Below are 26,488 nucleotides of genomic sequence, written 5' to 3' on the forward strand. Positions count from 1 at the left end.
CCTTCAACTTTGCACACCAGATGCCCTCCTTGTATTTTGTGAGTGAATATGGAAACAGAATTTCAAACCAGGGCTAACAGTTTGCTCTGGATAGCAATAAACATACATTATAAACTACTTCAAAATACAACCAAGCAATAAGCAGCTCAAGGAAAAAAATAAAAGAGAATCAAGACATTTTGATCCAACACCAGCAATCAAATAACTATATTTGCTTCCATAACGACCTGCACTGTTCCCTCAATAGTCACGCTCGATGACTATTCACAATTCACGCACATCTACTTCACCACTATTTCATTTATCAGAATGGAGGCAATTGAGGAGAATAATCATCACGAAATAATAAAATATCCTTTACAAAAAAAAAAAAAAAATCAAGCCTGAGGATAAGACTCAGGGTTTCTATTTTCTGATAATATAACTTTGGAAATGATTTCATGACTTTATTTGAAAAATAGGTATAATCCAAGTGAATGGATACAATTCTTATTTCTCTACAGCCAGAAGCCCAGTATCCTTTTAAATAGGAAAGAGTATCCATTTCTTTCTCTTCCCCCTCCCTGCCCCCAAGGAGTGGAATAAGAGGGAAAAAACAGGGATGAAAAAGAACAGCACCCCCCCTTCCATTTGCTTGTGTTAAATGCAAAGGGCCACGCTTCCATCAATACTACAACATGCAGCTGCATTCTGTGCCTATGTTATTTTTTTAGCTTCTCAAGCGATTCTTGTATTTCACATGATTTTTCTACAAAGATGACAGTTGACAAGCAACATATTGTGTTTCTGAGCCCTTTTACACACAAAGTATGCTATAGGCAGTAACATGCTCAAAAAAAATTAAAAAACCCAACAACACAAAGCTCCCCCCAAAGCCCCACACTTTCATGCTTCTGCCCTGTTGCTAATCCACACAAACTTCATAGATGAGCGATCTCCTCAGGATTTCAGCCATCACTACAGCTATTGTACTGGGTCTGGCTGAGATGGAGTTAATTCTCCCCATAGCAGCCCTCACAGTGCTGTGCTCTGTGTTGGTAGCTAGAAAGGTGTTGATAACACACCAGTGTTTTGGCTACTGCTGAGCAGTGCTGGCACAGCATCAAGGCTGTCTCTCCAACACCCATCCCCATCACCAGCACGCTGGGGGTGGGCAAGATCTTGGGAGGGGACATAGCCAGGACAGCCAGCCCAAACTGTCCAAAGGGATATTCCATACTGTATGACATCTGCTCAGCGATGAAAGTGAAGAGAAAGGAGGAGGAAGGGGGTTATTTATTATTATGACATTTGTCTTCCAGGGCAACCACTACACGTACTGAAACCCTGCTTCCCAGGAAGTGGCTGGACATTGCCTGCTGATGGGAAGTAGAGAATAAATCTTTTGTTTTCCTTTGTTTCCACGCAGAGCCTTTGCTTTTGCTTTATTGAACTGCTTTTATCCTGACCCACAAGTTTTTTCCATCTTATTTTCTCCTTCCCCCGTCCTGCTGAGGAGGGGAGTGACAGAACAGCTTGGTGGGCACCTGGTGTCCAGCCAAGGTCAACCCACAACAGTCTTTTTTGTTGCCCAATGTGGCGTATGAGGAATTCGAGATAAGGGTAGTAACTGGGAGAGGTAACGGGCAAAACATGGACTGAACTCACCTAAAGAGAAAAGAGTGGAATGATGGTGGGGAATTTCATTTGTAATTGTGAAAGGGACAAAAGGTGGACTGTGTGTAAATTGTCCACTTTCATTCGGTGTTGTGATGATGTTATTTTGATTTTGGTGTGGAGAATTCTTTTTCTGTTGATGTGAGTGAAGTTTGTGTGATGAGTGTGGATTTTAATGATAATTTTTAAATATGTGATTCACAGAAGTGAGAGGTGGAATGTATTGGGTTTGCATGGCAAGGCTTTGGTAGCAAGGGGGCTACAGGGGTGGCTTCTGTGAGAAGCTGCTAGAAGCTTCCCCTATGTCCGACAGAGCCAATGCCAGCTGGCTCCAAGACGGACCCACCGCCGGCCAAGGCCGAGCCCATCAGCAACGGGGGTATTGCCTCTGGGAGAACAGATTTAAGAAAGGGGGAAAAACCTGCTGCGGCAACTGTAGCTGGAGCGAGGAGTGAGAATATGTAAGAGAAACAGCCCTGCAGACCCCCAGGTCAGTGAAGAAGGAGGGGGAGTTGGTGCTCCAGGCGCCGGAGCAGAGATTCCCCTGCAGCCCATGGGGAAGCCCATGGTGAGGCAGGCTGTCCCCCTGCAGCCCAGGGAGGTACACGGTGGAGCAGATCTCCACCTGCAGCCCGGGGAGGACCCCACGCCAGAGCAGGGGGATGCCTGAAGGAGGCTGTGACCCCGTGGGACGCCCGCACTGGAGCAGGGTCCTGGCAGGACCTCCGGATCTGTGGAGAGAGGAGCCCACGCTGGAGCAGGTTTTCTGGCAGGACTTGTGACCCCATGGGGGACCCACGCGGGAGCAGTCTGTGCCTGGAGGACTGCAGCCCGTGGAAGGGACCCACGCTGGAGCAGTGCATGAAGAACTGCAGCCCATAAGAAGGACTCACATTGGAGAAGTTTGTGAAGGACTCTCCCATGGGAGGGACTCCACGGTGGAGCAGGGGACAAGTGAGGAGTCCTCCTCCCCCTGAGGAGGAAGGAGCGGCAGAGACAACGTGGGGGGAGCTGACCCCAACCCCCAACCCCCGTCCCTCTGCGCTGCTGAGGGGAGGAGGGAGAGAAAATCGGGAGTGAAGCTGCGCCCAGGAACCGGGGGGTGGGGGGAAGGTGTTTTAAAATTTGGTTTTATTTCTTATTATCCTTGTTTTGATTTGATTGGTAGTAAATTAAACTGATTTCCCCAGTCGAGTCTGTTTTGCCCGTGACAGTAACTGTGAGTGATCTCTCCCTGTCCTTATCTCGACCCACAAGGCTTTTGTTCTATTTTCTCTCCCCTGTCCAGCTGAGGAGGGGGAGTGATAGAGCAGTTTTGGTGTGCACCTGGCATCTAGCCAGGGTCAACCCACCACAGCTATCAGCCCAAACCATCCAATTAAACCTTTTAAAGACCCATCATTAAGTTACGTTTTGAAAGTACATTTTTTTTGACATTTATGTTGAAGAGAAGAATCACTTTTGCTCGATGTGGGCCTCCTATGCATGGGAGTAAACATTGCCACTGTAGTCCATCACTGAAAGTGCCAATAGTCTAGTACACATCAGTCCTAACCCTGGACACCAATATAAGATCAGAATTTTGGATTTTTGGCAATATGAAATTACTGGGGCTTTTTTCCTTAGAAAACATTCACAGGATAATTGCATGCTATTTATTACACATACATTTTTCATTTAAAGATACCCAGAGGTTACTGGAACTTAAAGGCTAATTTGTAGTTTTAGGATAAAAAGCATTAGACCTGCCTTCAAGAGATCTAGACTTACAACCACACTCTTTCACTGCTTGCCATCTGACCTTGGTTAAGTCGTCTTTGTGTTTCAACTTGCCAGTTTTAACATAATGTCTAACATTGATATGACATAAAGCTAAAGGTGACTGGGTAGAAGACAATAGTACAAGCACAGAGCCCTGCCCTATTTTAAGATTATCTATCTAACTTGAAGACTACTGAGTGACTTGGGGAGCTGATAACAGTAACTTACAAGACAGAAAGAAAAACCCGTGCTTGAATATCTTGTCTTCCATCACAGAAATTATAGTGACAGAGAAAGCAGGGAGAATTTCATTCAATGAATCCTCAATTTTTGCCCTTAAAAATCCCTGCTGGTGGCAGAGCTTATAAATCTTGAAGAGTTCTGGGAAAAATATTACATGTTCAACCAGTGTCACCATTACAATCAAGGCATTTAGCATTTTCAGAACTTGTTCCATACTTAGTTAATAACTAATGGCTAAACATTTCATTAAGCAGACAATTTTACGCATTTCCAAAATACTAATGTTTAAAGAAAAAACTTCAGTCTGTCACTTCACATACATTGGGGGTTTTGTGCTCATCTGGAAAAAACAGTGTGGTATCTCACCTGCATCCCTGAGATTTACAGACGTTTTACTGTGCTTTTAATGTCAGGATTAGGTTTTCAACCCGATTCTCACTGTCTTGTTTGCAAACTAGACAAACCAAGAACACACTCTTCCCAATGAAGAATGGTAAACATGCAATGCTTCAGTTCATGAGAAAGGCATGACTTACCTTGTGAAAGTTCCTGAAATATGCTGCTTTCTCATCTGGAAATTTTTCTAGCCTTCTGGGTCCTTTACTGGAAGCCTTCTTGAAAACCAACCAACAACGCCTGAAAATCTGCAAACAAAATCAATGGATTACATTAGCTTTTCTTTAAAGGTGGGCAGTATCACAAATGTATTCAGTTACATAACTGACTTAGGAAGAAATTTTAAAATGATAATATTTTATTTTGAAAGTCTGGAAAATTCTGACAACATCCATTATTTCTACAAAAGTAATACCAATTTGTCAATTTATACATATTGTCAGTCCTTTGTACACTTTTTTGCTTCAATTTCTTTCACGCGTGCCAAATTTGAAAATTCCTGAGATGCAAGTAAATCCATGGACTTTGAAAATGAAAAGCATTATAAGGCTGTCATTAGAGAAAGTACTTTCAGAAATCACTCCACGCATTACTAGCTTTCACATTTACACTCTATTTCTATGAGGGTATTGATACCATTGAGAAACATTCATTGCAGCTTTTAACACAACACCGTATCTGGCAGTTAGTATAAGCTTGTATGCAGAGAAAAGAAAACACAAGGTTGAACTAAGCACCAGTGTGACAATTACTGGACAACAACATCTAGTTCTCTCACTTAGTTCAATGACAAACTCTCTACGGAAAAAATAAGGGCAACCAAGTTGGTGAGGGGCCTGGAGCACAAGTCTTATGAGGAGCGGCTGAGGGAACTGGGGTTGTTTATCCTGGAGAAAAGGAGGCTGAGGGGAGACCTTATCGCTCTCTACAACTGCCTGAAAGGAGGTTGTAGTGAGGTGGGTGCTGGTCTCTTCTGTCAGAGATATAGGAAATGGCCTCGAGTTGCAGTGGGGGAGGTTTAGATTGGATATTGGGAAAAATTTCTTTACTGAAAGGATTGTCAGGTATTGGAACAGGCTGCCCAGGGAAGTGGTTGAGTCACCATCCCTGGAGGTGTTCAAAAAGTGTGTAGACAAGGCACTTCAGAATGTGGTTTAGCGGTTTAGTGGGCATGGTTGATGGTTGGACTCGATGATTTTAAAGGTCTTTTCCAACCTAAACAATTCTATGATTCTATGCAGATTATTAAAGTTTGAAAACTAGTGGTGAAAAATAAAATCCTCCAGAAAGCACAAAACAGTATTATCCTCTCATTTTAATGAGAAACACACTAGATTTTGCTTAAAATGCATTTTTAAGCAACGAGCGTACTTTATTAGATGATTTACCAAGCATTCTGATGGTATTGCCATAATCAGAAGTTTAAAATCAGGAATGAATTATCAAATAAGAATACATCTGCAGTTCAAAGAGAAGCTGATTAAGGATAATCCTCTAGACTGTATTATGCAAGTAAGGGATTAGGTATTAATCTAGTTTTATAATCTATGAAAATAGTTTACTTCATTCTCTTCTTCAGTACTTGCACAGCTCTATAAACAATACCATACAGACTTTTATGTTATTATTTCAAGGATATACTGAAAACCAAAAAAACCCCAGTACTAGTTAATGGTTCCACTGGCCATATGTGGAAAACAGCCTTATTTCTTCAGAAATTCTACAAAATTTAATGACACAACACAAGAAGTACAATAGTATTTAATTTGGATCAAACACATCTCCCATTACAAAAAAAAAAAAAAAAATTAAAAAAATCAAGGAAATATGAGAAGAGAGAGCTAAAAGAAGTTTTCCCCTCAGTGTGATGCTGGTCTAAACTAAGTATAAGCAGCAAATATAGTGTCATTAAAATAATTAAGCTTAATTAATCACATTCTAATGTAATAAAACTGACACTATCCTGTTGCCATTATCTCAGATTAATGTTATCAGTCAGAATAAGTGTTTTCTACCTACTAGTGGACAACAGTATCTGTATGTTTAATTATGAAGACTTCTGGAAGAAAACATAGCATTTAATGAAATCTCTGCAAGTATACTTCTTCCAACGCATACAAGTTTTAGGCTTTTTCTACCAAGGTTGTAAAGTGGCAACTGTACAACTGTACTTCCTATCTCAGAAATTACTTCACCTAACCTGAGGGAAAGCAAAGACAATATCATATTTCCTGAAAAAAATGGCATTAGACTGTGAGACATCATAAACCATCTTTATTATATAATACTTTCTTCAAATAACATCTTGGCAGTGTTGCAACTTACTTTACCAAAGCTACAGCACTACTCCCACAGTTATCTCTTGATTAACCCATATTAACTCTTCACAACTTTATGGTGTGAAAAGCTCCACACACAGGTAGAGGATATTCATACTGTTTTGTTCTTACTAAAAGCAATACTACCAGCTGTCCAAAGGGGACAAATTTATTCATTTAATAAGTGTCGCTTTTAATAGTACTCCTGGCTCTTCTGGGACCTGGCTTTTATTTTAGTCTATGTGTGTTTTCAGCTAATCTCTCTTCCTCTGAGGAAAGTCTTTTCCTAAGAAGTTCTTTATCAAGGTAAAAACCATTGCCTTCATTTCAAATCTTTTATTGATTTCCTTATTTTTGTTATCTGTCCTTAATGGTTTACAGTCCTCAAAGACTTCTTTTTAGAAAAACAGAACAACCTACAGGCCCCATCATCAGTGACGGTGAGTTTTAGCACAGTCATGGAATCTACATTTTACAGATGACCTGAATTTTGGACAGCTGGTGATAAGGTAACAGAAGTTTTGTGTTAATTGAGTGAGAAGTTTTTGAAGGTTGGGGCGGTTTTTTGGTATTTTTTTCTTTTTTTTTTTTTTTTTTTTTTTTTTTTTTTTATAAATATATATGGCACAGTCCTATTTCATTATAATGCAAAGTATCCGTTCCATCCAGGACATCAGAAGTATCCCTAATAAATGGAAAACTACACATGCGAAGTCAACAAGGCAGATTTCTGCAAGGATGAGAACATTTTCCAGATAGAAGGTCATCTAATGCGTACTCCAAAGCAACTCCTTCAGTGACAAGTGAGCAGGGTCTCTCAAATGGCAACTTCAGTCTTTTTTTCACTGCATATCAATCTGGGACAGCGTGGAAGTGAGTTTGAGGGTTTGCAGCTAAACTGACAAAATTCAAGACGGAGGCTTTGACCCCCTTATTAGTGAGCACTTCAAAGTATCCATTGATACTGAGAGAGCTAAATGCTAGTTATCTTTAACGATGCTCCTTATTAGGCCTTTTCCCACATTTCAGCATTGGGAGAAATTAAAAGGCTTCAGTACATAGACTGCAGGAATGAACAGCCCTTGCTTTTAAGGAACAGCGAATAGCAAGAGGAGGGAACTGTAAGTTTTACCTTTAGACTGTTATTGCTGCAATTTATTGGCATCTGTTTTTTCCAGACCTTTAGGGAGAGGAGAGATCTGAAGAATGGAGTGGCTTGAAGAGGAATCTTGATATGGTATGTACATACAGCAAGGTACATCCTTGCATTTGGATTTTTTTTTTTTTAACTTATGTTTAAAGCTGGTATAAACATACACAGTTCCACTGCATTTCAGCAGCATTCTACCTTGTTACACCAACGGTTTGTATCTCAGTGTTTGAAAAAGCATTAGCATATGAATTTACCTATAAATATGAATAAATAGGTGCAGATGTGAGCACACAGCACACAAACATTTGCCTTTCATAAGGCACCTCATTGTTATACAGAAGCCTACTCAATTATTCACGAACTGTGAGATACTCTTTTATCCCTGGCCTACTTTAGGATGCCATTGGCTGTAATCAAAACTTCTGAAAGAATTCTAAAGTCCTCAGATAATTGGGGTAGCCATTGTGAAAGAAATCAGCATCAGCCCTTTAACAACAATGAGAACCACTCACAGTGTTGTCTCCATAATATTTAGTATTTCCTGTGAGATTTAAGTGTCTGTTTTTCACACATACATAGCTGAGGAAATGCCAAATATTTGATCATTTAATCAGTTTTACAGCATTCTTGGATGAGCACTCACTACTCAGCAAATATGATTTAAAAATTTTGTATCAAGGGCAAACAACACAAAGTCTAATCCTACGCCATTGCTTTTTTCTGGAGAAATTCAGAAAGATAGCATTAAGTACTTGCTATGTTTAGGTTTCCTTTCATTAAACTATCAATTAGAAGGACCAAAACTTGTTCAGTACAAACCTGAGAAGGATTCTGTTGAAATTACCTGCTGAGTCCATGGCATAGCAGAACCTCTTTAAACAACATCATTCCTCTCTCAGTTTTACAAGATGGGCAAAGCAGAAAAAAATATATTGCTCTAGATCCCACTACCTGTGCCACTATGTATCAGTAAGCAAGGGCAGTAACTCAGCACACTTGCGGTCTGCTGAGAACTGATTTGGCTGCCCTTTGCAATATCATATGGGAATGACTGTCATTACAACGTACAAGCTTGCAGGGGAGAGTAGCCTCTGTTCCTAAGGATGGACTCTGAGTAGCCTCATCTCATTAGTGAGAGAAAACGATTCCAGACCTGGAACAATATAACCTTATCAGCCCCAAGTGATTTCTGAAATCTTTCCAGTCAGAAATTCGACTTCCAGTGCTGCTCCATTTCTATTAATCTTTAGAGATCCCTTTTTTATATTTTACTTGAAACACTGCAATAGATCAATTAATGATGAAAAACTCTGCATAATCTTCTTTTCTTACGTTTTCTTCTGCTTATTTCACCTCTCAGCTCACCTTTCCAGCATGTTAATATTTTTTAATATTCTTGACTATGCAAAAGTTTGGCCTCTGAATGGATCAGCGTTCTTCATGCTCATATCGTACCTTTCTGTTTTCTTGTTGCCATGGTTGTTCATAATAAATCCATTAAAAGACATGTTACAGGAAATCTATTGGCTAAATTAGTTTTTTAGAAAGAAGAAAAACGTTTTCCTTTTCCTAAAATAATTTTAAATACTTGGGTTTACAGTGGGAATCTTACAAATGATTTTCCATTTTCCAGAGATTTCTAAAGCCTTTTCCTAATCACTGACAATAGATGCTTTTGAGATTAACATTTCTTTTTATCCACAGCTGTAGCTAATAAAGCTTTGCCAGTCATCACTAGTATTTAGAGAAGGGATTTTTATTGACAAGTCTCTACACATTATTCCAGAAATTCCACAGTCAAAAAAAACAGAAACAAAAAACCCCTCATCCATCTTTTTCTTTTTTTTTAATAATGCCAAAAAAGACAGTCACAACACTATAAGCTTTTTTTTCCAAACCACTTAAGATGCTCTGAAATCTCCCTACCCCTATCCAAAAGATAGTACAAATGGCAATCACTTTCTTGCGTATATTGGGAAACCATCTAATTTTCTGCCACTAGCTGTAGAAACACTTGTCTCTTGAGAGAAGCAGCAGTGAGTCAGCTCCTAGTTACTAAAAGAAACCATCACTGACCAGGATGGGCACCGAAGCATCACTCATGGGGCTTTTTGCTAGCACAACCCATCAAATGGTTCTCCCAGGAATACATCTACATAATAATATTCAGTCTTGCATTCACATCTTGTTATCTGCAGGAAAGGCTAGTTGATTTCTCCTCCCTGACTTTCCATGTGCAGTGTTAGACAAGACAACATCTGCAGTATATGCATTAAAAACACTAAACCATGAATATGTTCATATTTACTTCACTAGTTATCTCCATTAAAAATGGATATTGGTTTCTATGGGGTATGTGAGAGAAATGCAGTATGCTGTGAGCTACAAAACATCTTGACTCACAAATTAAAAAATGTAGGATTTGTAGTAAGAAAAATAAAAATAGTTGTCAAAGTAAAGTTATATTTAACCATTGTTTTGACACCCACCACTTTTTGATTTGTCTGTGCATATTTTGGTAAAGGGAGAAGAGACAAGGGGTGACACCTTACCACTTCAGTGGAACTACGCTTGTCACACATTCAAGTAACATTTAAGAGAAACTGAAAAGCAGTTATTATCTGTAAAAAGGCCGAAGAGGAAAATGGGAAGACAAAACCATTCATACCTCAGCTAAAGAGCAAGTTACAGGATATAAGCTATTGCTGAGTAAAGTCAATAGAAAAACAAACAAACAAAACAAAACACCTCATTCTTGCAATCCACCTACTTGAGTTACCAACACTTTCCATTAAAAAGACAAAAGCAAGTACTGCTGTAACAAGGCATGCCATCCCTCCCGCACTTCTGGGCATCTTTGAAGTCAAGGTGCCCTAGAAACAGTGTTTTCCCTGTCTTCACAGCAGTGATTTTGCTGCCTGGGTTTTTGAAATACAGTTAGCACTGCACTAAGTGGGTGCATTTTGGGTGGCAAATTTGGATCTCTATGAAGGAGCAAGAGAGGAAGCACAGTACCGAGCTCCCGAATTAGCGCAGAGGATGCAGAGGCAGGGAATTGAGGCCAGCTCCTGCTCCTTTACCACACCACTGGGAACTCGCACATCTCCCAGCAGCAAAGCAGAAGATCCTCCACAGTGATCTGGCACCTCCCCCCCCCCAAACAGGAGGAGAGGCAAAAATAATCCATGGCCCCGCTCAGATGCGTGAGGTTATTTGCTTCTGTCAGCAGCTCCAGGATGTGGGGCCAAGACTTTACCACAAGATATACAATAAGCCTTGGGAGGTTTTCTTTTTTTTTTTTTTTATTGTTTCTAACTCTCCACCTGCTCTTGCCTATTTCAACATATTTTCTTCAAACTTTCCTGAAGTATCTACCACAAAGCAACTGTAATAAAAGCAAAGCTGTTTAAACTGTAAAGCCAGGATTAAAAAACTCACAACTATATCCCTGAAAGATCACTAATAATGCCTTTAATAAAAAATGCTGTCTGAAGGTGTGTTATGAAGGATATCCAACAGGGAAACATTCCTCATATACGATAACCTTGCACGTACCCTTGAGCTTCATTTTATCATCCTAATTAGGAAGCAAGGTTAAACCTCTAGTTTATAAACTTGCAGCATGACGTTCTGCAACATTATAGAAAAAGATTAGGCCTTAGATCATTTTAGTGTCATAGTTCAAATCCTAAAATTTCCGATAGCATTTTTTTTATTATTATTATTTTCCAGATTGCAGATCTGCTGGCATTTAAAGTTAGGAATAGAAGAAATATAGAAACATCTGCTACCAAATGTTTCATCTCAGATTAGATCAATCCTTGTGGGCTTGATTGCAGTCAGTGAGAATTAGGATGGTTAGAGAGAGATGATTAGGGACGATTCACCCAGTTATAGTATACATACGTCATCTTTCTACTGCCATAACATACCATTATAGATTCATATAGATGTTTATAATATACTGTAATTTATGGTGTTATAGTCACAGGCTATACATGCAATCCATAAAAAGATTTATTTTATTATTAGAGAGTTCTGTGAAATCAAAGCACACCATAGTAATTTTCCAACTATTCCTATACTAACTAAACTACTGTGTGTATAAACACTTTAGCTATGGAATCTGGAGTCTTTTTTTTCTGTGTTTAAAAAAACAGCAGAGGATATATATCTGAAAAGATTTGCACGTTGCAGTTCTGTGAAAAGTGTTATACAATTTTATCAAACCTTAAGCACCCACAGCTTAAAAACTCACCACCGTTACTTTGCTTTGAACTGCCAGCAGGGCAATTCAAGGACAGAAGGACAGCCTACACAAATAATGCACTCAGTCTTCATAGCAGTCCACAGATCAGCAGAATTTATCACTTACATCTGAATTGATCTTACGGTTACTTAAAAAAAATCAGTTCCAGTAGCCATTTTTTGGCTTTCTGCATTTCTGACTCAGTTTTGGCAAGACTAACTTCAGTGATTCTTTTGGAGGAAAACCAATACTGCTTGCTTCATGTCTGGCCTCAGAGTAAATGACAAAAAAACCTCAACACAAACCACAACAAAAATTTGGTTACAACAGTTTCAGCAGGCATCCAGCAGGAAAATCCCAGAACTTGCAATATTTTTAAAGAAATCATTACGCCCAAGAAATCTCAAGCATTTCACTGAGCTTAAGCTGAATGTGTAGGAGCTACCTATGAACAATTATGTAGCCAGAATTTGTACCCAAGTTTGTATCTCTTCCCACAGGTACTTTTCTAAATGTAATCAGAAAAAAATACCAACACAGAAAGTTATGGTTTCATTATACTTTAACATTAAATTTGAGTAACTTCTCAAACTGAACTGGAGTAACTAGCTTACTTAAATAATCTGAAACTTTTTTGATGGAAATACCAATTTTTTCCCCACTTTTTACAACATTTGATTAGTTGCAAACAAACATAGTCCACTTGAATATGACAAACCACAAACAATGGTTTGACATTCTGCAATGGAAAGCCATATTTACAGAAGAAAAGTTGTAACTCCTTTCATCAGTTTTTTATCATATAGCTATGTATTGAAATAATGGAAATACCACTGCAGTAAAGCTCCTTAACTCTTGATTCCTCCATAGATGAGCTTATTAAGCTGAAATGCAGTATCTTTTACACATACATAGTAGACAGTCATCACTTTGTTCTTGAAAAACTTAAAGGCATTTAGCGTACAAGGGAACTTAATGCTGAGAAACAGCCAAGTTAGTTATTGAGATAGATTTTGTATTTGCATCTTTATAAAACCCAATTCAGACCTTTACACATAATCTGAAAGAACACACTTATATTGAAAGATGGTATCTATCTGCTCAGATCCTTAGTATTTTGTTAGGAAGGCAGGGATTTCTGAAAGTATGTGTTACAAAATCAAACCCATGCAACAGAATACCTTAAAATGAAGCAGAGCTTCCGAGCAGAAGAGTAATTGCCAACATCTGGTCTATATATACTACTGATGGACAAAAACTCAAATCATTTTTACAGCTCCAATTTAGAGGGTTACAAGCTCAAATTCAGCTTCAGAATCCAAAATTATCCCTTAGGTTTATTTCAGCTACCACATCTATCCTTACGTTTCTCTACATTATCACACAGAAACCTGTCTTAGCAGAGGTATCACGGTCCTCAAGATGCTGTTGTTTTGACTGATAAAATAAGTTGAAACAGTGTGCTTTGCATGGGATTTAATACAGCTGAGCACAGCACTAAGTCTAAAGCACTTTCCACAAAGAACAAGTATGTGAGCTGAATATAAGTGCCACTGTATATTTATGTAGGTGTATAATTTCTAACAGCAATTGATCCTCAAAGTAGAATAGAAAAGTTAGAGTCTTTTATTCCTGGATGCATTTTTCATTTCAGCATATATCTAGAAAATCTTGCAAATCCAGCCATAGTGATATATATGGGTGAAAGCTAACTGTAATCTATAGGTGCCACTATTAAATGCCTGGTCACAGTCCCAGGCATGCATGCATGCATGAAGTGTATGCAACTTGTTTAAATACAGTGAGAATAAACAATATATGAATGCCAACGTAGAAGAAAATCCCTTCAAACATACTCTGATACACCGTACTACAGAACAGAGCACAGATTCTAAAAATGGCATTTGACATACCATTCAATAAACCTCTGAAGTATCAGGTTGTATGAATCAATCATGTTTGTTTCCTACAAATCAAATGTATCCTTTTTTATGAAGTTAGATATTCTGCTTTGACTCTCCTATAAGTATTATGACGTCTGCTAGATTTTATGGAGAAATTCATCTTACATAGAAAAGGTGTTTTGCAAAACGAAGCCTGCAGTAGCATTCAAGCAGGACCCTACAAATAGTAATGATCAAGAGGATGTCTAATATCAGTGCTGGTTTTCTGACATTTGATCACCTGCATTACTGTAACCTATAGGTTAAATCTCCTCCTGCCACAGAACCATAGTTTTAACGGATGCTAGCGTGCCCTCAAAGACTTTCTCTTACTTTTAACATAACTGAAGGGGAGGAAGATGAATTAACAGCTCATGGTAACTGGAAATAGTTAAAAGCTCAGAGGTAGCAAGAATCCTCTGCAGCAGGAGTAAAAAGGATACTAAAATTGAGTACTGCAGTGAAATCTTCTGCAATATTCATACACAGAACTACCTGGAATTTTTAAAGTAAAAAAACAAAACAAAAATCAAACCAAACATCCCCCAAAAAACAACCATCATTTGCTCTGGGTCTTAAGAGTTTAAGAGGAACATGTATGCAGACAGAAAGATAAATATTTCAAATACTTCATTCATTTGTATTAGTGATTTGCTTTCTGCTACTCTTGTGCTACTTATTTTACAATATTTCCTGAAAATCTCTGCTTAAAGACGTTACCAGTCTGCTATTACAATGCAGCAATATTGCACCGAATAAACATGTAATCCAAAGCAAGAAAAGGATGAGAAAACAAACACTTCTACACACCACTAAGAGGATTTGGAAGAAAAAGCTATAGCCCTTAGCTCTTGTAACTACCAACATCAGTTCTGTTCGGCTTTTGTTGCAACAGCAAATTTTTAAAAGATAAAGACAGCTTTTACTCAAAGAAAACTAGCATGAAAGAGCTTCCCTAAGAACTCAAATGCAGCTGGTGTGTTACATTCCCAGCCAGGATGTTCTGTGGGGAAATGTGCCACTACAGGGGATTAGAAATCGTGTTGTTACAACCCCAGGGAAATAATACAGAGGAAAAGCAGATAGTTTCCAAACCCAGACTTCGTAAGTCCAAAAGACCACTCTGAATTCCTTGCTCTGTACCTGTGGCAGGTCTCAAAAAAATCTGCTCTGGAAGCGTTTTAGAGATTCACCCAGAGTTTATCAGGTAAATCCACAGAAGCCATGACAGTGCTTTAGTATGCTTTGGCTCAGACCCAAACTGGTAACACTCAATGCACCATAGATCAAACACAAATTTCTTTGTTAAGGGAAAGATGGTCATCCCACCAAGTTAATAATATTATCTCAGAGGAAAAAAAAAAACAAAACCAACTCCCCCCCATCACTTCCACTGATTATCACCAGCTTTCCAGAGCTTGTAGGAGATAAGACTGTCCTTTTATACCATTTCCCATGGGCAGAAGAAAAATATTAGTCTGCCTAACCGATGCTATTTATTTTGATATTCTCATCACCTGCATATAGCAAAAAACATCTTGATTTTCTATGCTCTGGGGATCACCTGAGGGCAGGAGTGGGTAGAAGAGGAAAAAAAAAAAATATTGTAGCATTTCTGGTCAAAGCAAACAGAAAACCTGTGATACCCTATCCAGAGTACAAATATCTTGCATATTGGTTCAGTATTAGCTAACACAAGTCCCTTTTCACACTAGCAGTATTAAAAGTGTAAACGGGTCAATAGCAGAAAATTGTGTTGCTCACTTCCCATGACAGCTGAGATGGTCTCAGCTGCAAGACCTGAAGTTGTAATATGTAGTCTAACATAAAAGAGAAAGGGGGAGAGGGGTGGGGTAAAAATGTTGTGTGCTCCTTAGTATTAATTCTACCAGAGCAAGATTTGGCTTTTGCAGTATTAACTGATTAATCCTCACACTTTAGTTGTGAAGTTTGAGTCAGAGTTTGAGAGCAAGACTTAAAAAGTAGGAGACTTGTTGCAGATACAGATTTTTTATGTAGCAATAGGAATGAGTAAACTCACAAAACCACAAGTCAGCTTTCTTGTTAAGCAATCTTTCCATGCAAAAAGTCAGGAGAAAACTATAGTTACAAAATAAAATATGCAGATTTTATGGAAAATACCCAGTAGGTTTAATAGAAAGATTAGTCTACCTTTATTAATAGCTACTCTGAATAAGAACATACTATGAATCATGAATTAAAAAAAATTTGGCAAATTCTGTATAAATACAGAGACTGTCAGAGAATGGACTAACAACTTCATTGTAATTTTTTGTACTAGAATAGTGAAATAAGTGAAGTATTACGAACAATTCTTAGCTTCTTCAAGATAAGAATTTCTGTATACGGTGCCAGTTGACTGGCTCACCACAGGTACTGCTTTACACATCAAGACTCCACAGAAAGTGTGTCTTCTTGACCTATTTGTTTTGTAATAATGTAATGGGGAAAATTCCCAAATGATTTTCAATACCTCAGAATTAAGATTTCTGATTTGGGGGTGGGGCGGGGTGAAGAGACAAGGGAGGAAAAAAGTTTTCAGTGTAGAATTACATAAATGAACACTTGTAATCCCAGGCATCCTCACTGAACGATTCAGAGTTTGAGAGGTGGTTTTTGCATTTACATCATCTATATACATATATCAGACAATACATACTGACAACAGCAGGTAAACTTCAGTCTCTGGAAGTTAATTAATATATTTTCTGGTCATTCACCAACAGATGCATTGAGATATTTATACCATAAATAGGATTCTAAATTCACAGTTACATTTCCACTATCTCAGAAATTAATCTAAGCAACTCTTTTTATGTGGCCACAAACTCTTGCCAGTGTATGTAAAGGTCTAAGTCCAGCACTGCAGAGCAGTAATTGCTACACATGCTCCCTTTTTGTTTTAAAGCCTGCACTTAAAATGACCCAGCTTGCATATCAACTGAAATAGAGTTAGGTAAGAGCTGGGCATAGATGAATGAGAGGAAATGTGCAAGTCACTGAGCCCTGCCACCTTCAGTTGCAGAAAGCCATGCAAGAGGTGCCTGCTACTTTTTGATATCCTTCTCTACTCGTCACACTATTTATATCCAGGGAGATATTTGAAGTCTGACAGTTTTTCTTGTCCTCATGGTACTGGCTCACTAGGATGGAAATAATTTCCTTTCTGAGGAGTAGCAGGGAGTAAAAATACCGGCCATTTCACATTCATAATTCTTTTCTTGTAGGTGCTCAGTGGCTAATACACAACCATTGTGCTTTGGGGAGCTAACTTTTATTGTGATTTAATTTATGAGCCTTGTCCCAGCAGAAATTTTAATTCTTGCAGCTAATATCTGCATGAACGGATTTTTGCTTTTAACTCCAAATCACTTGTTTTAGTACATTCCTCTATTGGCTTTTGTATTTTTAACATATATTATAATGAATCTATCAGTAGGAAAAGCCATTCAAGTGCAGACATGGTAGTTCAATGCAGCATTCACCAGCGAACTCATGGCATCAGGTCACAGAAAGGCAGCTACTGTGACACTCAGCAGCTGAGGATGCTGTACCATCTTACCTTTTGATGGCAGAGCCTTTTGTTCTATTTCTCTTTAGAAGGATCCAACTCTATTCTTTTCAGACAGCACACAGTGTGTAATTTCTCCTTCGGCTCCTCTACATTTCAAATTACCAAGTCCCTGCTTCCTATTGCTTTCCCTCAGGTCTTCTTAAGTCTGCCCTGCTGGACTTTAAATCATCTTTCAATAATCACCTTAAATGAGTTCAGTCTTGGTTTATGATGGATTTAAGCTCTAAGAATTTATAAATGAGTAAAATATTACATAAATGGAGCTGACTCATAATGGAACATCAGCCATATTTACAGTGAAAATTTTTTACTTTTTCACAGAATCCTACATTTCTCTACTGTTATTTCTGTTATTGCTGCTATTTCTATTGTTGCATATGACAGGAATTCCCTTCTACCATAAACAGTCTCCATTCTTTTATTATTAGCAGCACAGCAATTGAAGAATATTATTAGCATTACTAATTGTCTTACAGGATATGTTCAGGAGATACACTGTGCAATGCCGTAGAGGAGTTGGTTTATTTCCATCCTACATACACAGCTGAAGTCTCCTATTCTTAAACATTAGCAAACTTCATTCTACAACAATACTTGCTTTGGTGTGAAATGTTTTAAAATGTTTTGCAGATCTTTTTGATGCTCCTATCCTTGTTTCTGAAGACTGCAGATAGATCATTAGAATGTAGGTTTTAATGGGACAGACATTGAAGACAGAAGGTATATGGGGGTTTTCATTTTTTCTAAACTTGGTCTTATAGAAAGTAATAGCATAGTTGTTCACTACATGGTTTCCATCTCCTATTTATATTAAGCTTTTCCAGTCATCTTTTGCAGATGAAGGGCTTGCTATTCAGTTACCTGTATCTCAAAAGGGGGTGAGCGCAATATTCCCACTGACCACAGGCAGAAACAAGAATAGAAGAGAGCAATGGTCTATTTCACAAAACTGAGCCAAGTTTGGCTTCAAAATACTGTCATTAAGATGGGTGGTCAAAATTACTCAGAACAGTTCTACGTGAGTATTTTCCCAATTTCTTTTCAGAATTTTCTTTCTTGCTCATTGCTAACAAAAATTCACAACCAAAATACAGTAGAAAATAAGGCAAATAATACTTTTACAAAATATACCTACACCAATCAATACTAGAGCTGATCTTCTGGACAAACTCTTTCTAGAAGCATAGCAGTGTTAATCTTTTTTTATCCTATATCTTCCTTGCAAGAACCATTAGAATTGTCCTGACAGAATTTGCACAAAGTAGTCCACATATTCAGCTTGTCTTTCTGTGCTCTTTAGCATCCAGAAATTGTGAGAAGGCCATGATTTTTTAATCTTAATCTTTAGTTCTAGAAGTCTTCAAACAACCCTCAATTAAAATTGAAGTAATATAAAACCCTTGCACCCAAAGAATTTTGCCTAGGACCAACTAAAGTTTTTTCAGTTTCTTTGGATAATTATTATTTTTTGCCCAGCACAAACTTTGGATTAGACCATGTTTTGGGCTTATTCTTAGAGTCTTAGGGCTCATTTAAAATGGGATTATTTTAAAAGAGAAGTTAAAAGTTCTCTCCCCTTCCCCCCATGTCTACAAATAGAAAAAAAACCAGGACCATGAGCTAATTCAGTAACACAATACAGCACATACTTAATTTCTTTAAGGCCGTGCATGTTATGTCATTCTACTTGTCACCATCCCTTTTAACAACACTATATCACTACTCCAGATGATGGAAGTCACTTAGGCAAGTGGGTGTTTGTTCTAAAAATACACCCACGATTAAATGTCTCTGTGTGTGTGTATACACCTTTACTCAGAAGCTTTACTGATGGGAATGTATACCCTCAAAATGCTGGCATAGAAGATGTCAAAATTTAACTAATTTATAGGCACCTCAAGCGGAAAATTCATTAGCACAGAGGATTTAAACAAAGTATGTGTTATTAAAAAACATAAGCACTTGCAAGCTTTGCTGACTGAAGTTCTTAATTTTTAGGGCAGCACTCTTTCCGATGTTGCCACCAGTGATTAAAATTTCTTAGAACTGTCACAGAGATGGTGCGTGTCTTACAAGGGAGTGCTTACATTAAGAAATCTATTTTAGTATCTCTTTCATTACTGCTGCAGAGGATTCTTGCAAACTTTGAACAGCAAAAGTTTGATATAATGGCTGAGATTATTTTAAAATCAAATACTAGTAGTCAACAGTCCCACTCAGGGGTGTCGGACTAGCTGACCTCCATGATCCTAAGAATACGTGAATTTACAACTAAATGCAACTTTAAATGCTTACATTTTCTTTTAGACTCAAGTTTAGTTATATTTTTCTCTGCAAAGAATTTCTGAGTAAAAACAATCTGGAGAGCTCTTTCTCTAAAAATACAGCCTTTTTATTCTTCTCAGTTTTGCCCTTTATTCTCTTTAAAATTGGACTTCGATGAGGCGGAACAAAATTGGTCCACAGAGCCTACAAGAGGTTTTGCCACTTGTAGACCCTGGAAGCAGGACTCTCAAGCAAAGGCAAATGGTTGAAAGGTATCAAAGCAGTCTTATACCAAGGTCTACTACTGAAACTGTAGAAAGCGTTAACACAGTGCGCTCTTCCCAAGCCAACCTTAGTCTTCTCTTTCCATTCCACCTCTCCCATTCTTTTATTTTTACCTTCTCAGTACAAAACTTTCATCACTTTTTGGGAGAAGTAACTTAGGATGGCAGCTCTTTTCCCTTTTAAGATTGCAAAAAGATCTGAAATTCAACTTTCTCCCTTCCAAATAAAGGTCTTCCTAAAAAGCTTAGGTTTTGTTAACTTTAGTGAAAACCAAGAAAGTCAATGAACTAAGGTAAGGGTCTTTCAACAATGATTGTGGTCCACTACATAGCTGTAAAATATGATTACAATGTCTGTGGATTAAGGTTTAGTAATTTCTAAAGGAACATTTAGTGTTGCTTTGTCTAGAGTAAGGATATGCAATTCCTTTTTTTAAACCCATCATGCTTTATGGCTCCAAGTCACATAATTCTCTGACCTCATCTCTTCAGTCTAAACATAGCACAGTTCAAAACATGCATGCAGATGTCAGGCTCTGAACAAAAGCTGAATAGAAATTAGATTTCAAGCACTGGAGTGGTAGTTTCCATTCTTCTGAAAGTATGAAGGGAAAGAAATAACTCATCTGGGATCACAGTTTTATCTGCTATTACAAAAATGTGTGCTTTTACTTTCCACTATACAATGTACATTTTTTTAACAAGTTTTTGAAGTTTTGATCACATCATCAAGACACTTGTATCAAGACATCTGTGGGTAAGTTAAAAACTTGTATCTTTTACTGTCAGCCTAGGATAACCTGTATCCTGTACACATTAGATATGACAATTTTGTTAAATTTTAGAGAAGAAATAGTATATGGCCAACATTATGGGGGTTTAAATTAAGCTTTTTTTTTCCATAACGGGATTTCCTTCCCTTTTCCGTGTCATGTTTTACAAGGAGCACTGAACAAATCACAGAGTGTTTATAGCTCTGCCACCATTTGTAGCAATGGTTTTGATGCCAACAGCCATCACAAAGGTTACACCATGACCTAGGCTAGAAAGGCCACAGTCTCAAATCAGCTTCTTTCTGTCGATTTCAGAAAGGTACTTAACACCTTGCAAACTAGAAGCTGAAATTTAATTGGTCTTAAGACATTCCTCTGCTGTATTTCTAACATTTTCATTACCAATCCAGGAGTCCCACGTGTTGGAGGCTGGTATGACTCCACAGATGTAAATTATTGCTTGAACACAAAGAATTTGCTTCTAAGCACTCCAGAAGACTAATTTCCTGCATGTCACCTGCTATTCATGGTAGCTGAATGAATAAGGCAAAAACTTCTGTGTGAAGACACCCCGGATGAATAACTAGATTTTGATTCTTTCATTTTTCATCTAAACAACTACAAGTACTGCTGAAGGCAAGCATAACAAGTTGCTTCAAGCTATTGGCAAGTTGTCAGATTCACCAGAAGTGATAAAAAAGTTTAAAAAAAACATTTCCCATTTTCAATTCCCGATAGTAGATTCCTTTCAGAAAATATGACAGTGGTAAATATATAAATAAAGAGAGATTGGCTATCCTTCTTTTCATGTTACCTTACTTCTGTTTTCTTCCTCACATGTGAGTATTCCCCACACCCCAGGCAAGCAACTTTTCACAACTAAATACAAACTGGCTGAACTAATTTGACTTCTGAGAATTAGAAGGAAATGAGAACTACATTTTTATCTTGTCTCACTGAAGAATCATTTTTCAGATAGAATGAAATAATTAACATTAACTCTCCAGAGAAGACTCCCAGATAGTCTGAGTCTGAAAACAGGGGAATTTTGCCAGCAGAAATGGCAGCTTATACCTCAGTGATTTGAAAGCTGGCACTTCAGTTGTCTTGTTTATGAGCAAGAATTTCACCTCTGCACCTGAAACCTTGCATCTATTCAAGCAGCAATGACTGAAACATGGAAAAGAAAGAGAGGTCCAAGGAAGTACACTTGTGACCTTGTGAGATGGTCAGCTACCCACTCTACTTGGAGGCAGTTGCATCTGGCATTATGGCTGAAGGCCAGGATGGTTGTCCACAAAAAAATGAGCTACCCCAGGAATGACCAATAGGTCATCATTATCATTCAGGAAAACTCACAGGAGAATTATGACTCAGACACACATTTTGTATTAGAGGTAGCTCTTGTGGCTATAGTGGACAGCCCCTAAAAATCATTCATCACATACATGAATGATCCTGTTCAGACCCAGAGGACAGATATTTCCTGCATTGCAGCAAAACAAACAGAGTGTAACAGTCTCAGAAATGACCATTTCTCTTCCTTCCTATGTTTTACAATACTGCCCTCCCCCCAACAACTTCTGTACTTAATCCTTCCAAACCAAGCAAAATACATGTCTGACAGAACTCCTTCCCCTGCACGCACATGCACCCCCCCCACACACACCCCCAACCAGAAACTTCAAAGTACATGATTGCTGGTAGTTCCTTCCTCTATTACTTTGCTAATTTCTTGAATTTAGTGAGGAGAACTTGCGCTTACAGCTTACTGGAGAACAATCATCCCATTTCATGGGAACTGAAAAGGTAGGACAACAGGGAATTTATGTAAGCTCTGCTGTAATTTGACATCCCTGTTGAGTGCCCTAATTTCTGGGTCAAAGTAGTTTTGCCTCCGATCTCTGTAAATCAGGCACAGAACCTGAACCTCTCAAAATTCAGACAAGTGCTTAACTAATCAGCTATAGAAAAAAAAAAGTAAAAATCTGAATATCCTGAGGTATTAAAAACATCTCAATTAACTCATCATTAATATCATGGTTTGGTGTATTTTTCATTTTTTGCTTGTACAGTAGCCTAGAGACTTCTCCCTCATTTATCTCTTTGCATTGGATCTGGCAATGAAGCACAAATGCTGAATTGGTGGCATCACAGCCATTTCCATAGCAACACACCAATTTCCCAAGCGTCCTCATGGCTCTACTGTCACTGAAAGATGAAAGAAAAGCAAGGCTGAGGGAATGTTTGTCAAGCATCCAAACACAGCACTAGTTTCAAGTACCCTCTTAAAGTAGACCAAACTCTATACCTTCAGCTAGAATACTGGCACAAATACTTCTAAAAAACAAACAAGTGTTTGGGTTGGTTTGTTGTTGGTGGGTTTTTTGTTTGTTTGTTTGTTTTTAAATCAATCTTAACACAGAAGTTCTTAAGTTAGTTCCAGTAAAACTAAAGCAATGAATGGATAACTACTTCAAAACAGATGCTGGATTTTATTGTTCATTCCCGTTCTTTGTATCATCTGTATCACAACATAGATTATCTAAATAAGGGATGCCCTCTTTACATGCTTTACTGCAGTAGCACTCAATATAGCCCTTAGAGGATACAAGAATACAATGTATACTGGGTTTTAAACATGAAGTTGATATAAAATTTCTTTGCCTACTGCTGACATTCATTATTTACTAACAACACTAATAGCAAATTGATATTCACAACAGCATAGGTTTCATTATTAGTCAACAAATGAAAAAGCTCTGGAAGAAAGGTACCACATTAATAACAAGATCATAATTGCTGAAGATACCAGTAAAATCAAAACAATCAAACAACCACTTAATGCGACCTTTTTAAGCAAAAGATCTGAACTCTGATGAAATCTAAAAATTGCATGTTTTTCCAAGAATGCCCCAGAGTATATTTCTCAGCAGAAAACTTAAAGCCAATAAAAAAATCGTTTCACTACAAATTGTTACGCCTTCAATACAGCCAAGCCAATTAATCACTGTGCTCCTATCAGAGCATTTCAAATATATTATACCTTGACAAGTTGCCTACACAATAGCAGCCTTGTAATAGAAAGTAAAAAGCAAAAGGAGGAAAAATTAATAACACATTGAACACATGCTCTGTCTTCCATAGTCTTCTCTGTCTTTTACAGAACTGCTCTGAATCAAACCTCCATACTTTTCTTCTTCCCAAGTCACATCTTTACAATTCAAGCCCACCCACATAACTACCCAAGAGCCAGCATGGTTTTTTCTCTCAAATCCTATAACCCTTTCAGGGATTCAAGACAAAAAAGTCAAGCCTTGACAGACTTTTACAAGTACCAAATGCTTCCAGTGGCACCCAGTCAGCAACAGCCAGCCATTCCACACCTAGAGGATTTAATACACTTCTGTGACTAAAGAAAAGCTCTACATTAAAAGATGGGTCTATAACCAAATCAAGATATTTCTGTCAGTCAGGAGAGGGGTAGAGAACAACATGGATCATCTTCCAGTATTATGCATCACACAAACCCCTGTTTTGATGCTTTGATTCACAGTGCCTGGTACCTTAAAAGAGAAATGGCGAGCTTGCATGGAGAAAAAGAGAACTGGTGTGATGGCTGAAAATGTTTTGTGATGCGGGAAGTTTATGATTTGCAACCCATGTTTTATCTGACAGTGAGGGAACCTCAGCAAAAACCATAAGTGCGGTTAAACTTTATTCTTAACGTACCAGGAACATGTCTGGAAGAGATCTGAGCTCTGGCGTGAATCTACTCTACTGGACCCTTCCTATTACCTTATCTGCTGAGCCCTACCCTCCTCCTACCCCATCCTCTCACCCTCTTGTTTCCTCCAATTTCAGCTCAGCCCTATGAACTCGTTCAACCCCATTACTTTTGTTCATTGCACTCAGTCCCACACTTCAGGCACGCATTCAAGGTCCAAACTTCACCAGCTCACCTCCACTCATTCCAGTGCATTTTCCACCTGCCCTGTCTAGGAAAGCCATGAGCAGTTCTCTCCACTTGCCTGAAATTCCTGGACTGCAGAACCTCCCTCCTATCAGACTGCCAAACTCACCAAAGCACCCTTTATTCAGGTACACAGTGCAGTGAAACATCTAAAAAGTGCATGTATTTACCTAAGAGATAACAGCAATAATGTAATACTGTAAAAGGACTATTGTTTCCAACTATTTGGCTGTAAACCCATAATCTCTAAACTCTTCCTATTCTGTCTCACTTTTACAACACAGTACCACTTATGCTTTTTATTTGCCTGCTTTTAGAAAAGTACCTTTCACAGAGGAGGACCTACTAAGGATTGTTGATGCAGGGTAACATAGGAGTATTAAAGAGGAAAGTAACAGTTCATCTTGCTCTCAGTTAGGTCTCAGTGCAGAAGATTGATTCACATAACCTCACTAATGTGAAATTTCTCTTTTGTTGCCTATCAATGATTTTAGTAATTTCTACACCAGCTGAAAGAGTCAGGGTTTGGAAAATGTACCTAGTTTCCTTAACATACTTTGAGAAAAACATTGCAAAAACTGCTCAGCCAAATAGGCTTCTTAGAAGAGTCTACACAGCAGCTGAGAAAAAAATGGATGAAATGTTCCTGTGGTACTGATACAGAGTACACAGCTGCTGCCACTTCCCCCATACTACAATGCATGCATGCAAACCAGTGGGTACACAAGGCTGAAGACCTACCTGCCATGCTCCGAATCTACTATTTTGTGATTGTCTACTTTTCTCATAAGACTGTACACCAGCTCTTTGCAAAGCAGATGTGTCAGATAACTTCTCCTGCCCCTTTTTTGCCTTTACGCTAAAGAGTGGAATCGCATTTGCCCTACCTTCTATTTTATATTCCCTATCTGTTGAATACATAGGACAAGGCATGCTTGCCTTTACTGTTTCATAGATTTGTTGTTGCTATAGTACTAGATACAGTTTTCTATTTTAGACATGCAACAGTGGGAACTATAAATATTAAAAAAAACAGTAAAATCTTCACACATTTAGCTTTGGTTTTGCCTCAAAACTGTATGGAGACTCAAATACTGTAATTAAGAAAAGATATTTCAGGTACTACAGACGTAATTGCAAATATTTATTCATCATCTTCTTTTTTGTTTTAGTCTAAGACATATGCCCCTGATCTGACAGCTGTGGTGACCCAACAGCCTGAGAAGGAAGTCAGTATTATGTTGTGAGAGCAAGATAATAACTTCATGCAAAATGATTCTCACTGTTCATTTTTCTAAAGAGCAAAATCATTAAAAGTAGAGCATAATGCTCTGTAATTATAATCTAAGTCATTTCCCCTGTTAAAAATACATTCTAATTGCTTTAAGTGAAAACACATCATTATAACTTCCCTTGAAAGGGGAACTAATAAATAGATTAGTAAAATCCTACAGTCAGTACATTAAACCATGTTTATTCATTCAGCTGAGACTGGAACATGCAAAGTACATCTTCTTATGGAAAGACACAATTAGGGAGAATGGCTGGCTCATGGGATTAGCCAAGGGATTTTGAGTTTTCCACATCTAGCTTGGTGGTGTGAATCCTGCCCAGCCTGGTGTTGACTCAAGCTTATTACCATCTGCTGCCTGTTCAGTGTCCTACATAAAATGAATTGGTTGTCTTTGCCCAATTCCAAGCTCACAGGTGGCCGGTATTACAGCAACTGACAGTCATTAGCACACCTTTAAGCAATTTCAGCAAAGATGCACACGATGTCCAAAGTATAACAAAGATGCTTATGTGATTTGCTACGAGCAGTCTACCAAAGCCGCACTTTGGGAAGAGACAGGATAGTAGAATGGCTATTATCTCCACT

The 26,488-nt window shown here is 38.2% G+C and overlaps 1 protein-coding gene across 1 annotated transcript in view; it reads right to left on the minus strand.

Annotated features, from left to right (window-relative positions):
* DOK6 (docking protein 6) overlaps window positions 1-26,488 on the minus strand; it is a 254,005-nt gene that overhangs the window by 151,490 nt on the left and 76,027 nt on the right. The window contains exon 2 of the mRNA XM_010583294.1: window positions 4,197-4,304. Within this exon, the coding sequence (XP_010581596.1) occupies window positions 4,197-4,304 (108 nt within the window). The remainder of the gene's footprint in view (window positions 1-4,196; window positions 4,305-26,488) is intronic.

Source organism: Haliaeetus leucocephalus, unplaced genomic scaffold, assembly GCF_000737465.1.
Source record: "Haliaeetus leucocephalus isolate CR32 unplaced genomic scaffold, Haliaeetus_leucocephalus-4.0 Scaffold889, whole genome shotgun sequence".
In the NCBI taxonomy this organism is placed as follows: domain Eukaryota; kingdom Metazoa; phylum Chordata; class Aves; order Accipitriformes; family Accipitridae; genus Haliaeetus; species Haliaeetus leucocephalus.